The 18728-nt window shown below is 42.0% G+C and overlaps 1 protein-coding gene across 5 annotated transcripts in view; it reads left to right on the forward strand.

The window, feature by feature from the left end:
• The window catches only part of caskin2b (CASK interacting protein 2b), a 55281-nt gene that overhangs the window by 26925 nt on the left and 9628 nt on the right, over positions 1-18728 (forward strand). For 4 of the 5 annotated variants that reach the window (XM_084745035.1, XM_084745036.1, XM_084745037.1 and 1 more), the window contains exons 3-11: positions 4444-4541; positions 5611-5756; positions 7886-7981; positions 10662-10792; positions 12321-12429; positions 13809-13917; positions 15118-15212; positions 18010-18127; positions 18417-18590. In XM_084745035.1, the coding sequence (XP_084601161.1) occupies positions 4444-4541; positions 5611-5756; positions 7886-7981; positions 10662-10792; positions 12321-12429; positions 13809-13917; positions 15118-15212; positions 18010-18127; positions 18417-18590 (1076 nt within the window). The remainder of the gene's footprint in view (positions 1-4443; positions 4542-5610; positions 5757-7885; positions 7982-10661; positions 10793-12320; positions 12430-13808; positions 13918-15117; positions 15213-18009; positions 18128-18416; positions 18591-18728) is intronic. The other variant, XM_084745039.1, reaches the window with a different exon arrangement.

Here is an 18728-nt window from a genome sequence, read left to right on the forward strand (position 1 = left end):
CACTGCGACTTCACACATAAATCAGTGTTATTGAGGTTGTGTGAGTGTTTGAGCAGGACTACCATTCAGCAGTCCGAATATTTGTCTTTATTGACATGCATGCTTCTGTGTGTGTGTGTGTGTGTGTGTGTGTGTGTGTGTGTGTGTGTGAGAAACAAACACACACTGGGTATAAAGGACGTTTCTTTTCTGCGTCCCTGTGAGACAAATTAGTATTTGAGTGTGTGCTGGCGTCTGTTGGCTCGCCGTGCGGACGTGTTTCTATGGAGAGACGAGCTGGAATGGGTCCCAGTGAATCGATGCCGGGAGCGCTGGTCTTTTGTCCCGGAGGAGAGAGACGAGCTGCCAGCAGCCGTCACACTTCTGAGGACGGACGGGACGGCGGCTGTAACAGAGGCTCATTCAGTGTCCAACATGAGTCCTCATGTGAAGTCTGTGATCCTCAGTTTCAAATGTTCTCACGTTTGATAACCGTGATGCTCGTCATTACTGAATTTAAAAACTTCAGAGAGAATTCCTGAGTTTAGCCTTTTGAATTTATTCACGTAATTTTTTGTTGTGTTCACACAAAACATGGTAAATATTTCACCGTCACATTTAATATTTGGTCTGTTTGTGTTTATTTGCCTCAAACAGCAGCAGCTGCATCCTCAGAGATGTTTCCATCAGATCAATCAGCCAATATTATCAGTTTCATATTGGCCTAGCACAGCTGTATTGATCTGTATCAACACTGACATTAGTTTAGTTTCACAGGCAGCATTTATTTTTTCTTAAAGGGTCAGTCTGTAGGATTTAGTGGCATCTAGCATTGAACTTGCAGATTTCAAAGACCTCGTTGTCTTGGACTTTTGGGAAACGCTGATCACAAATATTCACTATTTTCTGACATTTTATGGACTAATCGGTTAATTGAGAAAATAACTGACAGATTAAAATAATCAATAGTTGCAGCCCTAGTTGTAGAGTAGAAATAGAAAATGCTTTATTGTCTACACTTTGCTTGCAAAAGGTAGAAATATGTGTTTGCTTATATGTGTAGAAACCTGCAGAAACTCTGAGATAAAATTCATAATGTTTGAAGAAATAGAAAGTTAAATATTTTGCGTATAAGTTTCAACATGAGAAGATTTTAATGTGAGGGATGATCAGAAGATTCCACCAATAATCACTTCATCATCTAAGATTTAAGATATTGATCAGATGTGTTTTGAAGCAGCTCAGCTTTCCTCATACAGACCTCAAAACACACAAAAGTAGACTTGATGATGCAGCAAGAGTCAACTGTTAAATGTTAATAAATAATGAGAATTATAATAATGTGACTTTCCTCTTGGAATACATGTTTCTGACAGATCCAGTGAGTGTTTTTAACTCCAGCAGTGGAGGATGGCGGACGTGTCTGCTGTGTTTTTACTGTAAACTGCTCTCCATGTGCCAACATGCCCGACCTGCACTCATAAAGAAGAGCTTGTAAATGTTCTTAGTAACACCGGCACCACACACACAAAAAAAAGCCCCTTGTGTTGTAAAAAAAAGAGGCGAGTAAATGAATCAGACGGTGCTGAGCTGTGAACATGAACTCACTGTAAATGTGCGCAGGCCTCTGAGCGGAGACGAAGAAGACATAACTCATTTTCACTGGAGTGAGACTGGTGAGACTGGGAGTGAACATCCGGTCTGTGATGGGTCAGCGAGAGGACGCCATGTACCGCAGGTTCAGACCGCGTTCAGACTGATACAGGATCAGTGTTGTGCAGCTAGGAGTGAGCAGTTTGGTAAAAATATATCAGGAGTTTGTTTTTTTTTTCCAGGGAGGATCACAGTCATAATTCTTTGTCATGTTGGTTTCCAAAAGTCCAAGATGACATCCTCAAATGTCTTTTTTGTCCACAACTCAAAGATATTCAGTTTAGGAGTAAAGAAACAAGAAAATATTCACATTTGAGGAGGTGAAATCAGAGAATTTTTACTATTTTCTTGGGAAAAAAGATCCAAACTGATTAATTTGTTATAAAAATAGTTGTCAAGTAATTTAATAGTCGACATCTAATCAATTAATCACCGAATCATCGCAGTTCTACATTGTTTGGTCCAGATTGCAGCAAAACTCACTTTTAATATGTTTTTCAATGAAAATGAGAATAATGATGTAAAAATTATCATTCCCACTAATACTGCAAAAATTATCGCCAATATCCTAGTTGCAATATCAGTAAAAATAATCACAATTAGATATTTACTCAAAATCGTGCAGTCTAGTGAGTTCGGCACAGGGTGCTACTGTAGTTTGACTGTGCAGAGCTTCATTTCTCACGTTTTCCAGACGTTCATCAGGCTCAGACTGATGACGATGAATCCCTGCATGAATTTGGGACCACTGCAGTTCAATAATAACCTCGAACTTTGTATTTATTCTGCCTGCCTCCACCTCTCACTGACAGACTCCTCCACCTCTGTGATCCTCTGCTGATAACGAAGCGTCTTCATTATCAGCCTGCAGAGACTCTCGTCTCCTCTTCAGACTAATGATCACGAAGCAGAGTTCAGTTTAAACCCCTTCTGACTGATGCTGAAGGATTTCTTCTTCCTCCTCCTCCTCCTCGGTCACTCTCTCCTGCTCTTTGTAACCCCTCTGAGTGATCCATCCATCCATCCATCCATTATTGTTGGAGCTGCCCTCGGCGCTCTCTCTTACTGCACCCTCCTGAATGCCTTCGCTCACGTTACGCAACAGACAGAAAGGAAGGAACAGCGGCTCTAAAATCGGCCCTCCCTCCCTCTCTGTCCGTATTCATTTCTTTCTTTTCTCCTCTAATGTCTCTGCCTGCTTTATTTACAGACAAACACATGTAGCCTGTAGCTCTGTTTCCTCTCTGTCTGAGCTTCACATGTGGGGGTTGAAACGGCGGGTGGATGTGACGGCTGTCCTGCGCGTTATGGTGCAAGTTTTTCAGATTAATTTTCTGTAAAAGAGTAAAATAAGAGTTAAGTATATTCTGTGTAAAGAATAATGGTAATGCTATCGGGATTTATTTACTCCCTAATACCAGCTAGTATCATCATTGACCCCAAACAATTCACGCAAATTCAGTCAGTATCTGTGAATTTTGCACAACGTTGCAATTTTGTCCAATCTCACCACGACTTTTCTGCAAATTTGACCAGTCATCATCCCTTCATGTGAGCTCCTCCAATCACAAAAGTCCCCAGTGCAAACATCATACATGCACATCTCAACAGGATGAAATTTTGTTTGCTATTTTTTTGTATTTTTATTTCTTTATGTTGTCACAGGTGCTGAAAAGAGCTATTTTGATTTCAGTTTCATTGGAAAAGCTTGAAACCATCACCACGTGCTTCACAAATTTTTATAAAAGCTGTCCTGAAATCAGTGAACACACTCTCAATACTTCCTGTTTGATGAGGAAGACCTCAGAGATCCCATCAGAGAAGAAGAGTTTAGTTAGAGAGGGTGTGACCGACCTGCGCCGTGATGCGTTCCAGGTGTGTACCTGTAGCTGCAGGTCCATGTCTGACTCGCATACTGACACAATTATCTGACTCTCCCTCACACAGCGAGTCCAGACACACCAGAGCACATCACACACAAACACACACACACACACACACACACACACACACACACACACACACACACACACACACACTTCTGTTGTGTCCACAGTGCAAGAGCTTGGAACGAACGTTTTGTTCAGACTTTTTTGCCTTCTACTTCAGAGTCGGTTCTCTTCAGGCACAGGGAGAATCTCGAGTGACAAAAGTCTGCATTGATTGGCCGAACACGAGCCAATGAAGTAAAGCTACAGGCGAAAATCGTTTTTCAAGGATGAATGTCCCAACATTTCTTGGTTGCAGCTTCTTAAATGTGAGGATTTGCTGCCGTTCTTTGTCTTTTCTGACAGTAAATGAAGGGTCTTGGGGTTCTGGACTGTTGGTTGGAAAAACATTTAAATGACATTCATGGCGTTTTGTCCATCCTGGACACGACAGGGCTGTTGCACCTGAGAGGGTTGTAGTTTGTGAACCTGCATCGTTGCAGACTCGCTGTTGGAGGGCTTTATAAGCCACTCCCCTTTTAGACTGGCTGGTTTGGAGGTAGTCGAGGAGGAAGAGGAGGAAGAGGAGGGAGTCTCCATATTGAGCTTTAATCTTCTCCATAAAGTCAGAATGATTCTCTCTTGTTAAATGTCAGACTGACGTGTTTAAAGGGACGTTTAGGTTGGTTGTGTTTACAGTCTCATGTGAGGACTCTTAATAAGAAACAGTGTGTGTGTCATGAGTCGACTGATGTGGTGTGTTGTGGAGTTTTACTGCCTCCGTGGGGACACATCCAGCTGGGAGGTGAAACCAGTTAACAGGATATAAAAAACATTTTGTACACGCTGTTTATAATGCTGTCTGTGTGTGTCTGTCTCTCAGGTTTTCGGCCCTGCACCACGCTGCTCTCACAGGGACCACAGAGCTTCTGTCCGCGCTGCTGGAGGCTCAGGCCACTGTGGACGTCAAGGACAGCAACGGTGAGACACGCACACACCTGCTAAGATGTATTATGTCCCTGGTTCAAAGGAAACCTCATAACAGTAAAACACTGCAGCTGCACAGAATGAATCCAAGTTCAAAGGATCAAATTATTATAAACCTCAGAGATGACCGGATCACAGAAAGCAACAAATACAAGTTCACTGATATCATTTTTCTTCAAAACCTCTCAAACAAATACATTTAAAATACAACCCCGGTTCCACAAAAGATGGGATGATGTGTAAAACACAGGGAAAAACATGACATGTATTTTGTGCTTCATAAAGCACCACACATTTTCAGTGGGAGACAAGTCTGGACTGCAGGCAGGTCAGTCTCGTACCTGAACTGTTTTACTATGAAGACATGCTGCTGGAACATGTGGACAACGTTTCTTGGGATTGTCTCGCTGAAATAATCAGTGTTGGCATCACATGTTGCTCCAAAACCTTTCAGCATTAGTGGGGCCTTCACAGATGTGACAGTTACCCATGATGCATTTAATATTGTAATGATATTATGGATTGTAGAAGGTGAAATCTCTGAATTCCTGCAGTTTTGTGTTGAGAAACGTTGTTCTTAAACTGTTGCACTATTCGCAGTTTTTCACAAAGTGTGAACCTCACCTCATCCATGCTTTGGACCGACTGTGTGTGTGTGTGTGTGTGTGTGTGTGTGTGTGTGTGTGTGTGTGTGTGTGTGTGTGAGAACAGTAGACAGCATTCAGGTTCAGACCATCACAGCAGATTAACAGCTGTGCTGCGTTCACTGCAGCTTGTTTACGTCTGTGTCATTCTGATGGGGTGTGTGGTTGCTTCTGTTTACAGAGTCACTGCTGCGCACACACACACACACACACACACACACACACACACACACACACACACACACACACACACACACACACACAAAACTTGATGAAACCTGAATGAAATAAAAATATTTGAAGTTAAATTTTGATGCAGACCTTACTTCAGTGATAGATCAGAGGACTGTTTCTGATAGTAACTGATCACTGACTGATAGATAATAATAAAGATGAGTAATGTAAATGTGTGTGTGCAGGAATGCGTCCGCTGCATTACGCAGCCTGGCAGGGAAAAGCTGAATCTGTCCTGATGCTGCTTCGCTCCGGAGCGTCTGTGAACGGAGTGTCTCTGGACGGACACATCCCTCTGCACCTGGCAGCCCAGTACGGACACTACGAAGTGGTGAGTCCAAACATCAGTACATCACCGATCAATAACTGATCCTGGCACCTGTCCTTCCACCTCCCACCACTTCTCCTCATTCTTCAGTTGGACCTCAGTGGTCGTGATTTTCCAGATTCACATGTCACAAGTCACATGACTTGTTTTTGTTTTTTCTGAAACTTTTTTAGATTGAATGAACTTTCTATTGTAACTCCATATTGAAACCATGATGGCTGCTGTGGAAACACACCGACTTCTTCCAAACATTCCTAGTTCCTGGGGGAAGTTGTTGCCATGGAAACATAGCTAAAAGCCACTTTCCACCTTAAGTATGTGGAACTACTTTTCAAGGACTTTAAAGGTTTCTTAGTCTGTTGTTTTCTGCGTTTTCACTGCGGTTTAAAGACCCACAAACATTTGGCAATAAAAAAATGTCCCCTGAACTTAATTTAGACCCTGGTCCCTGTGGTGGAAATGTACTGATTTCCTCCAAAAGTTCCTAGTTCCTGGGGAAAGTCATGTGACTGTGCTGTAGTTCGTTTATGTCTAACGTTAGCTTTTTACTCCTGGAGACTGCATTTACGCTTCAAACATTACAAAGTTTTCCTCATTAGTGAAAATTATCTTACCGAACAAAACGTGTCAGTATTATAAACTTAATATTTTCTACACTGCGTCAAAATGTAATGGTGAAATCCTGTTGGTTGTTTGTGGAGAGAACCAGAGCAATGCTAACTTCAAAAATACTTCCTCACCTCCTCCTCCTCTGCTGTGATTGTGCTGCAGGATCAGAGGATGTGATTGGATTTGTGGGGATTCAGAGGGCGATGATGAGGTGGTGGGGTTGGGGTATATTTGGGGTGATCAGATTTTAGGTGGGGGTGTAGATTAGTGACCCTGTTTGTGTGTCGTCTGTCTCAGCAGAACAGATGTGAGCTGATGTTTTGACTGATGAAATGAACACTGCACAGGGTTTTTTTTTTTTATCATTAATCCTCAGTTCAGATCTGACTGTCACTCCTGTTATTTTTCAGAGCAGGATTAAGATGAATGTAGGTGAATCAAACTGTCTCTGTTTGTATCTGTGACCCCCCACCGAGGAACACTTTCAGACAGTTTAGTGAGATTTATCCTCTTCAATTCACAATTTATGCTAATCCCTGCAGGTTTGGGTGAAAAAGGTGCACTTATTTGCATGCAGTATAAGTGTAATTTTTAGCTTTTTGCTATCGCAGTTTCAGTCAAAATAATCGTAAAGCCAGAGTGAGCTTGGATGTGTGCTGCCTGAGGGGTCAAAGGTCAGACATTCAGTGTTGGTTTTCAGCCTTGCTCCTTAACTGCAGAGATTTCTCTGGATTCTCTGAATCTTTTTAATGATGTTATGGATCATAGATGGTGAGTTTCCTGCAGTTTTGTGTTGAGAAACATTCTTAAACTGTTAACTGTCGATGTGTGAATGCTTTACATGGTGGAAATGTGGGTTAAAATGTCATGCATTTGTTTGCTTTGATTGTGTGACACAAGATACCACATTATTCTCCTCTTTTACACACAAAGTTCCAGTCAGTGTGCTTTGGAGCTGCAGATCCCTGTCGAGGTTTTTCTCTCTCTTTTTTTTTTTTTTTTGGGTCATATTGAAATCGGCTCCTCAGTCTCTGTAATCCGTCCTGCAGGGTCCCTGCAGAGCTGTGATAATAACACACAACCGTCTGTATTTATCCAGCCTGTGTGAACCCGGAGTGTGTAACAGTTTACGTCATCTGATTGGCCGAGAGGCGCTGAAACATTATCCACATTACAACATCGAAATAACACAACCCTCTGAGGGCCGACACACTGCCTCGCTCTGCAGGTGTTTCAGTCTGCTGAGGGGCCACATGTACACGCACACACACACACACACACACGCACACACACAAACCATTTCCATAAGCTTCTAGTCTTTATGCTAAGCTGGACTAAGCATGTCCATACTCAAGACACGTGATTGATATCCATCTGAGCGTCTTTATATGTTGTTTTGTTAACTTCAGTAGTATTATTTTGTCTATATATCATTTAACTTTCTCTTGTATTCATCTTTTATCACCTCTTGTACTTGTGATCTATAAAATAAAGTTGTTGACTGTTTGTTTGTTTGTTTTCAGTCTGAGATGTTGCTGCAGCATCAGTCCAACCCCTGTCTGGTCAACAAGGCCAAGAAGACTCCTTTGGACCTGGCCTGCGAGTTTGGAAGAGTCCAGGTGAGTGTGTGACATGTGGAGACGGACCCGGACACGTCCCCACAGCGTTAATCATTAAACTCTGGCTTTCAGTGCGGTTTAAGGTTCAGATTATAATCCAGGTCCATGTGGAGGTCGGGGGGGGGGGGCGTCCTTAAATCAAAGCGACGTCCTGCTGAGTGAATATTGTTTGAGAGCTGATGGTTTGACAACACGAAGCCACAGCTGGACAAACACGCACAAACACACGCGGGATTGATTGCGTTGCCACGGCGACTCTTCTGTCTCTGTCAGTAAACATCCCTGTTATCTTTGTCTCTTTGTCTCAGTGTTGATCTCTGTACGCAAACCGATCAGACGAGAGTTTTCCTTTCTCACTCATATTTCGCCAACCTGACACACATCTGGATGAATTACTGCAGCAATCCATCCAGATGTGTTGATATTTCTTTTTGGAGTCAAAAGCGATAATGTCTTGATCAAATGTTTTGATCCAAGTCCTTTAATATCGAGTATCCGTCCACATGAGTCCAGCCTGGTGTTTATTTTCACAGCTGCAGACTCCTGCTACAGTTAGTCTACGTTGGAACTGGTGCAGAGGTTTAAATGTGTTTGACAGCTGGACGGATCTACAGTGTCGAGCAGTTTCATTTAGTTTTCAAAATATGTCTGTGTCAGTCTTCCGTGCAGCCTTTTCTCCTTCTTTTGAATTTTTAGTGTTTATATTCAGACTTTTCAAAGGAATAGTTCCGATTCTTTGAAGGCTGGAGAACTGGGGGCGTGTCGACCGCCGTCTACTGTAGGTAACACACTGACTGTGGGTAAACACCTCATACAACCACACTTCAAATAATCCAAAATATCCCTTTAACACTCTAGAGACCCCACAGCATGGCAGAGCACCCGTTCTGTGTTTTACTATAGCGCCAGAGAACGCCGGTCATTTTAAAATGATCATCAGTGTATTAAAATACAGAAAAAAGTCCTGAGCTTTGTGTGAACAGGACAGATTCATCATGACACTGAGAACAGCAAGAACTGCCTGAAGCAGGGGTGGAATAACTAATGACAAGTACTGAAATTACTGTAATTAAGTCGTTATTTTGGGTAGTTTTATGAGTAGATTTCCAAGTCTGTACTTTCACTCATACTTAAGTATGCATTACATCTACTCAGTTACTTTTAAAATCATAGTTGAGTCCTGAGTACAACTTGAATTAATATCCAAACCGTTCAGCTGCGTTTTTGAGACACAGTCCGTTTCTGCAGGGACACGACGTGCACCAAGCAGCCCAAGAAATTATTTTTTATGAGTCGCAAAAGTGCTTCTTCTGTGTTCTTCCTCGGACATGAGCTGCACAGCTGTGCGTCCGTGGTTCAGACTGAATGTGGAGAGGCAGCACTCAGCGCTGATAGAAAGCCAGTGAATCAGAGAAATAAAAGTTATCTCCTGATTGTTTCACAGCGGTTGAGCTCTAAATACTAAGAAACACCCACACACACCACAGCACCGCCTGATTCTGCCTGAACGTGAAACTTCAACGATTTCACCGTTGTCTCCACGATACTTTTCTACGCAAACGTATTTCCTTATACAGAGAAATGTCGTGGTTAATTGTGCAGCCGTAGTTTGAATAAAGTTTTTCTACTGACTGACCAGTTTGAAAAAGAGGAGGAGGTGAAACAGAGGAGAGCTGAATGGAAACTCAGCAGCTGCTGTCGACGACACACCCTCACATCACTGAGAGGCAGCTGAGGCCTCAGCACACACACACGCCCGCACACACACACACACACACACACACACACTCTAAAGATATCTGGGTGAAGTTTGAATCAGCTGTGGAGGATCAGGCTTCACTTTCATGTCTCATTTAACAAACTCACACAAGACAAAACAAAGACGACGACCAGAGAGGGAATGTAACTAAGTACATTTACTCAAGTACAGATTAGAGGTACTTGTACTTAAACATTTGCACTATATTTATCTGACAGCATTAAGTACTACTTACTTTTCAGATGATTTTATGTGTTGAGAAAATTCTGTCGTCTTCTCTAAAGGCCTAATAAATAAATAGTAAGCAAATAACAAAAGTCAGTGCAAAGCAGGGAATCTATAAAATGTGTCAAGTTGTTTATAGACATTTAATTTTTCATATTAAAGCTTTAAAACACCATAAAACTCAGAGCTGAACTAAAACGTTATGTGTCAGTCAGCTGATCACCTGCTGTGTTTCCTGCTCCTTCACACACTTTTAAACAAACGCACAACATAAACAAAACTGCCTGCAGGGAGCTGAGGGGAATCGCTCTGACATTTTTCTACCAAAAGTGAACTTTAGCTTCCAGCTGTGACTCTCTGTGTCTGCAGCCAAACATCTGGAACCATTTCTGGTGTTTTGGGTCACTGAAGTATGACCTCATTCTCACCTGCAGGGTCTCTGACGCTGTTTGTTGGTCCCCGGTGTGTCCGCAGATTTTTGGCAGCACTTGGTTTCATCACAGCTTCATTTTGTCTCCTCTCTGTCTTCACTTTGTCTCCTCTCTGTCTTCACTTTGTCTCCTCTCTGTCTTCACTTTGTCTCCTCTTTGTCTTCACTTTGTCTCCTCTCTGTCTTCACTTTGTCTCCTCTCTGTCCTCACTTTGTCTCCTCTCTGACCTCACTTTGTCTCCTCTCTGTCTTCACTTTGTCTCCAGGTGGCCCAGCTGTTGCTCAGCAGTAACATGGTCGTGGCGTTGTTGGAAGGAGAGAGGAAGGAGCCCACAGATTCGGCCTTCACCACCCCGCTCCACCTCGCCGCTCGCAACGGACACAAAGACGTCATACGGTGAGACGCTCCACCATCAGTCGCTAACAGCTGAACACACCGGGGAGGGTCAGTTTACCCCAAACTCATCGTGACGCAGGTTAAAGGTCTTGGAGTAGTTTAAGAAATTTAGAATTCACAAAGGTGCAAACTTTCCTTTCCTCTAATAAAATGTAAGTCGACACAAGCAGCTCAGTTAAAGTATGAAATCAGTATATTTTTTCCTCTGACACCGTCATGTGTCATCCTGTTGAGACATCAGACGGCGGAGTTTCCTCTCAGAGGTGAGTCTCTGTCTGTAGAGGCTGTGCAGAGGGCAGGGCCGCTGTGGTTTGTGGTTGTTCGCCGCTGAGCCGGCACGTTTGAATGTGGATGTGGGAGCATGAACTCTGCTTCTGTGTGTGTGTGTGTGTGTGTGTGTGTGTGTGTGTGTGTGTGTGTGTGTGTGTGTGTGTGTGTGTGTGTGTGTGTGTGAGCGAGCGAGCGAGCGAGCCCAGTGGCCCTTTTACTCAGGGCTCCCTTTTACTCAGAAGATTTTGTGGCATTTTGATTTTAAATGCATTTATTAAAGTGGTTGATTTTCTGACACCTGTACAGTAGATTAGAGCTGCAGCTAATCGATCAAGCAATCAATAGTTGTTTGGTGTAAAAATGTTAGAAAATACTGAAAAATATCGATCACTGTCTCCCAAAGTCCAAGATGACGTCAAATTACTCAAACCGGTTAATTAATAATTGATTCATTAATTCTTTCACAGTCTTGTGAGTTGTCAGTCTTCCCTGTAACAGTTATTTTCATCATCGATCAATCTGTTGAGCATTTTCTCCATTAATCAATTAGCTTTTCGCTCCAAAAATGTCAGAAAATAGTGAAAGCTATTGATCAGTGTTTCAAAAAGCTCAAGACGACATCCTCAAATTTCTTATTTTGCCCACAAGGACTAAAGAAACCAGAAAATATTCAGGCTGAAATCAGAGAGTTTTGACTTTGACAGTTAATCGATTATCAAAATAGTTGGCGATTAATTTGATAATCCATTAATAATCGATTAATCGTTGAGGTTCTACACTAGCTGTGGTTTAATATCACAGGTGCCAGAAAGAAACACGCCAAACTAATCTGTCAACAAATGATGAAAACAACAGTCCTGTAAAGACATTTTTGATGAACGACAGCAGTAAGTGCTAATCTCACTGACAAACGCATCACATTTCCTGTGACTCTTTCACAATAAAAGTCAACTTGATTTTTTTCATGAGTTAAATGCTTTAATGTGAAGCTGCAGCAGTTTGCATCAGCAGCAGTCTGTGAACCCATCAGATATCTGTCTGATGATGACACATCATGCTGTATTTGTCTGCAGATATCACTTTACAGTGATAACAGTAACTGCAGCAAAAAACAAGCCTGCATTTGGACACAAAGTAAAGTACAAGAACACTTCTCATCCAAAGTCCTGTTGAAATCCTGCTGACTGCAGAGCTGCCCGGGTTCAGGACTCACAGCTCTGATCATGTGTCTCACATGTGTGTCTGTGTTGTGTTCCAGGCTGCTGCTGAAGGCCGGCATCGACATCAACAAGACCACCAAGTCTGGAACCGCTCTGCATGAAGCTTCTCTGTACGGAAAGACCGAGGTGGTCCGACTGCTGCTGGATGTAAGTTTGTCCGAGGAGATACAAACTCAATATACAGAGAACAGTTAGCGCTGCTAAGATGGTGAAAGTAGTAAACATTATGCCTGAGATGCTTGTGAGTCATTTTTTGCAAGTCCAGTCTTCTCCTTCTTCTTATTATTATCCTCTGCGTGCCATCCTGTCTGCTTACAAAACTGCATAATTATATGTAAGGAATTCAGAGCTTGTACTGCATCATCATGAGGTGTGTAAAAACAAATAATAGAACAGTCTGTTAAGTTTAGAAAATAACATCACTAAAAAAAAATGCACAGAAATGCAAAGTGCACAGAGCTTAACTGTAATAAACCTCTTCAGTACCCATGACAAAATAAAAGTACAACAAAATGGTAAAAAAAAAATAAAAACACTGATTTGGTTCAGGTATGATTTTAGTGTGCAGGGCTGATATGATTGCTGGAACTCGCGGGAAACTACAATGATTGGTCAGATTTGCGGAAAAGTTGCAGTGATTGGACGATTGTGCAGAATTCACGGGGATTGGCTGAAGTTGCGTTGATGTTTTTGATTGCGACATGGCAACTTCCTGCATGGACTGAATAACACAATACATCCAGAATGCAACAACAACAAGAAGTGCATTTATTCCATATGCATCATCAGGCAACTTTGTTATGGTAGTAACATTTAAGATGAAATGTTTACCACAACGTCACAAGTGTGATTAATAATATCCAAAATGCAGCCAGAATGAGAAGTGCAATGCATTTTTTTATTCCTGTTAATTGTGCTGTCATCACAATCTTTGTGATTATATTTGTATTGTAAAAAAACACACAAAACAAATAAAACTTAACAAAAAACTTGCAGGCAGAAGATACACATGCTATGCATTGGTTATGATGGTAATAATAGTAAAATAATTGACCCCCATGCAAGTCAAATGTGCACACATGGTTTAAAACGAGCTGGCTGGTTATTAACTTTTGCATATTTCTTTATTTGAAAATAAACGGTGATGTGGCTGCAGCCCCCTCCAGTCCCTGTGTAACGCCGTACCTGGAGGGGAACAGTACTGACATAACCATAGTGGATGGAAACATGAATACATTTTCTTTAGCGGATTTATTTGAAATTCTGTTAAAATTTGTAATAAATTTGAATGAAAACGCTGCGGGTCTGAGTCTTTAGGAGGGTTTCTCTGTTTAACTTTGCTCTCTTCATCTTCCCATCGCCCTGTAGCAACACAGTTCAGCGCTGACGTAAGATCAGATCAAGCTCTAACAGAACCCTGAGGGGGCCAGCTGCATATTTTTTGTCTAATTTGTTTCACATCAAACACGGGAGACGGGTGAAAGAACAGAAGTCATGTCTGGATTTCCTGTATGTCGTCCCTGCAGGCCGGAGTGGACGTCAACATCCGCAACACCTACAACCAGACGGCGCTGGACATCGTCAACCAGTTCACCACGTCACACGCCAGCAGGGACATCAAGCAGCTGCTCAGAGGTCAGAGTCCACACTAAAACTCCTCGTTTTTCCACTTTATTTCACTATTCTTTCTCCTCCTCCTCCTCCTCCTCCTCTGGATCTTCACCTCTGTCTGCGTCTCTCTGAGCCGCAGCTTCACCTGACACCGTTCAAACTGCAGCTGTGTTTAAATTCGGGGTTATGTAATGTTAAAGTCTTATCAGTCAGCTCCCAAAACTTCAAAGAGCCGACTGCTCACATTCAGCCTCAAATTGAACAGAGCTGTGTATATACAGTGTGTGTGTGCACTCTGTAATCCTGCAGCCTTTTGAAGTTCCTGTGGGAACAGACTGAGGGAATAATGAGCGGTTGTGTTGAAGAAGTGATTTAAACATGGACGGAGAGTTTCCCGTCTTGTTTACAGCTGCGGAGACTAGAGTTGAGCGACTTGTATGCTCATGAATCATCGACGTGTCGTGTTGGCGGCGGCGTGTGGTCGTCGCTCCTCTGCGGATACGAATGAGTCACAGTTAAAACTGACAGGATCGTCACTCAGATTCTGACTGATGGATTTAAAAAACATCTTATTTTGGAAACCAACACTGACTTCCTGTGATTTTTTTATTTTAGTTTCTCAACTTTTATCATATTTAGGTTCCAGTTTATTTATTTATTTTTAAAATACTTTGTATTTATTGATTTATTTAATCCGTGTACGTGCTTTGTTCACTGTGCTGCTGCAAACATGTATCATTGTGCAACATTAATCAAGAAAAGGAACATACCAGAACATGGGCATCCTATAGAAATCCAATATTAATATTTTTAAGTGACTAATACACATAAAATAATAATAATAATGATGATCATAATAAGGAGCAGGGATCACAGTTCTCCTGTACCTTTTTATTCCTACAGAAGAGCTAAAGTTCATTACATAAATACATTGTGTATTCCAGATAGTAATTATCATTCGTAAGTCATCTGCAGACATCTGTTTGCAAAAAGTGTGTGTTACTTATTATGTAATTTTCACTCTTTAAAAGACACCAGAGTGCAGGAGACTAAGTCTATGAAACTCAAATTTATGACTTTTTATGCTGAAATAAGGGTGTTTCTGTCAAGAAAAATCAAATTTCTGAAAAATAAAGCTCATTGACTCATATATTTCTAAAATTCTGCTTCTGTTCTTGTTCCCGACCCTCATGACTTCTAACCAACTGGGTGTTTCCTTGACAGATGCGACAGGGGTTTTGCAGGTCAGAGCTCTGAAGGATTACTGGAACCTCCACGATCCTACGGCCCTCAACATCCGAGCCGGAGACGTCATCATGGTGAGACGCTCAGACATCAATAACACGTCACTATCCAGAGCTTTTTCACGTGCCAAGTCTGTTTGGGAGTACCTTCACTGCACATGGATGTTTATGCAGCAGGGCATCGTGCGTGTCTTGTGATTATCAAATACTCTTTAACCACAGCTCAGCAAACAGAAAGCTTTACCTCAGCAAATGTCTCACAGATGGAGACTGATTTTCCACCAGGTAATAATAATGACAGTAGAAATAAAATATAAGGAAACTGATTTTGTGACGATCACATCGGGCCAACACTATTTTAGCAATAATTCAACGGTATCTGTTTGCACATGGACACAGTAGGGATGCAGTTGCAATAAAATCACATGGTCAAATATCTAAATTGCAGCACCAGAACCATTATAGTGAGATGCTGTTGTGCTGCAGAGATGACCTGGCCTAAAAATCTTTTTCTCCAGGTAAAAGAAAACATGTTTGTTTGGTTCAGACCTCAATAAATCTCACATCAACACCATTTTATTTTATTTTTTCCAGTAAATAAACTAAATCTTGCAGCCCTGACACATATTATTTAATGATATACAGCTGCGTTTGCACTGTGATGTGTTTCAAGGATGAAAGAAAGTGAGTCCTGGTAATTCCACCTCTCATTCATATACAAAAGCAGAATATGGAGTTATAACTCAGAGCCTCATGTGTGTAGAGGCCTGGATGGTGAACTGCATCAGCCTGGTGTTGTGTTCAGCTCATTTAATAAAGTTTAACACGGTGATCGGCCGTCTGTCACTCTGCCATTCTCAGAGGCTTTAGCAACATATCATGCTTCTTTTTACCAGTATGTGTGCAAGCAGATAAATACAATTACTGCCGCCTCCACCGGCCATGTGTAATTAAAGATAGAAAAGTATGAGCCTTGAAGGGTTAACTGTTAATTGTTCTCAGTCTGATCAGGTTGGTGAGTAAATCTGTTGAACTGAAGGATGTGATTGTTGGTCTGTGGCCTCGTGTTGAGACTTGTACTAAATATTAAACATCACTGAAGTGTTTATGAAGATCAAGAAAGTTCAGCTTGTAAAAAAATCTTTTTATCCACAGTTTGACTCCTTCACATCACTGACTCTGCTCCAGTATTTTCTCTGTTAGACTTGAACATCAAAGTTTTTCAGACTCTGTCTGACTTAATTTCTCTACAGATTTAACTTCTGAGGAGAAGATCTGCTGTTGAGTTGATTTAACTTTATTGACTTTACAACAGAAGGAGTTTTCAAACGGGCAACATTAAGCTCGGGATATTAATAAAAAACATGGTATAAGCAGAAGTATTAAAGGGATAGTTCTGTTTTTTTAAGTGTGGCTGTATGTATAGTCAGTGTAATGCCTCATGTGCTCAGTTTGGAGAAGCAGCAGGAGTACCAGTGAAGGAAGCTGAGCAATCCAATGCAAAACATATTTTAGGCACCTAAAAAGTCAGTATCAGTTTAGGTGTACCCTATATTTAAAATATTTTCACCTTTACCTTACTGTCAGACTGTCTCTTCTGACAGGAAACTGCTGTTATACAAGCCAAATGTGACTCTCTGCAAAGCCACCAAACTACATGGAAAAAAACTGTAATTTAACCTCGCAGAACAAAAGAGTTGCTGGTCTACTGCTGCCTAGATTTGTCATTTTGTTTGTGTTATTGTGTGACTTTGATGTTCCAAAGGGTTAGTGCAGATTCATCAACGCCACACAAAAACACAAACAAACTAACTGATTGAGGCAGCAGTGGACCAGCAACTCCTGTGTTCTCTGAGGTAAAATGACTGATTTTGTCAATGGAGTTTGGTGGCTTTGATATTTGGCTTGTATAATGTTGGTTTCCCATCCGAAAACTGTCTGACAGCAGGGTAAAGCAGTAAAAATATCCTAAATATAGTGTACACTTAAACTGATAGATTTTTTTCTAAATACTAGAATACCTTTTGGCTGCTGACTCAGTCCACAGCTGTACATCTCTTAGCTTCCTGCACCAGTACACCTGCTGCCTCTCCAATCTGGGGGCGTGTTCACTGCATCTACTGTAGGTAATACATTGACTATGGATACAACTACGCTTCAAATACTCTGAACTGTCCCTTTTAAATACACAAAATGTCAGCGATGTTACAATGCAGAGAGGCTAAAAATAACATTTACCTCATAGAAGTGGCTCTTAAACCCTCAGGTTGAGGACCAGTTTTCAAAACATGTAGGAAACGGCATCATTCATAGAACTTAACAGGTTATTACAGGGTTTTTTGGTGCTAGCTACTTTAACTTGGCACAGATAGTTGTTCTGTATTTTTCCTCGTCACTGCCTCTCACAGCAACAATACACACAAACACACACACACGATGATTTCACATTATTTTGCGTCATGGCTATGAGTCCATCATGAATCATAAAAACTGTATCAGTACTCTACCAATGTTTTTTATTTAGTAAGCAACCGCCATGAAAGCAAATAAACTTTAATTTTGAATTAGTTTTATTTTTATGTGCTGCTTCTGTATATACTTGACCTTTTTTCAAATTAATGTAAATGCACCCAAGTTAGCTAAAGGCTAGTTTTCATTGGAGGTCCTTTTGCCAGATGTTTCAAGTTAGAATAATAAAAATTATACAGTGTGGATAAAAGTGGCCTGGCAGCTCGGTTGGTAGAGTGTTCACCTAGAAGGACAGAAGAGGAAAACTGATATTCAGTCATTTGTTTGCTTATTTATTTTGGGTGGGGAGTTGATGTACCAGGGGCCCGTAGTGACCCGTAGTGACCCGTCTCGTCCCCTGCAGGTGTTGGAGCAGCACATGGACGGACGCTGGAAAGGCCACATCCACGACACGCAGAGAGGGACGGACCGGGTCGGCTTCTTCCCTCCGTCCATCGTGGAGGTCATCAGCAGGAGAAATGGTAAGTCCCAAGCGGAGGCGGCGTTTTTTCACTTCACTCCACCTGAGTCAGTGCAGAGCGGAGACCTTCATCACTTCGTGATGTAGATGAAAAGCCCCCATTGTCACCTGAGTTAGAAACTAATCCGCCTGCTTCCAGTCCATCCCATGCTTCCACCTCCTCTCTCTTCAACTCCTGCATCCATCTCTCCATCCATACCACATAATGACTGACCTCCACCTCTAACCATCAGCTTGATAACCTCCCCCTTCCTCCTCCTCCTCCTCTTCCTCCCTGTCTCGCCCTGTAGGGGGCACCCTGTCCCGGCACGCCTCTCTGCCCACCCAGCGCCAGCAGCTGCTGTCCAGAGCCCCCCTCTCCTCCAGCCTCAGCTCCGCCCCTCAGACCGATGACTCCTACACTCTGTACGCTCCCCCCACCCACGTGGTGCTGCCGCTAGCCAACGGCCTCACTACCAGCACAGGTATACACTCTCAGGACACACACAGGACACACTAAGGTTGGGTTGGTTTGCTGAACTAAGTGTCTGACTGGTTTGTGATTTCTGGAAAGTTAATGATTAATCATCATTTTCTCTTTTTAAATTTAACTCTGATATGAC

The sequence above is a fragment of the Lutjanus erythropterus genome, chromosome 19 (genome assembly GCF_056507025.1).
Source record: "Lutjanus erythropterus isolate fLutEry1 chromosome 19, fLutEry1.hap2, whole genome shotgun sequence".
Lineage (NCBI taxonomy): Eukaryota > Metazoa > Chordata > Actinopteri > Lutjaniformes > Lutjanidae > Lutjanus > Lutjanus erythropterus.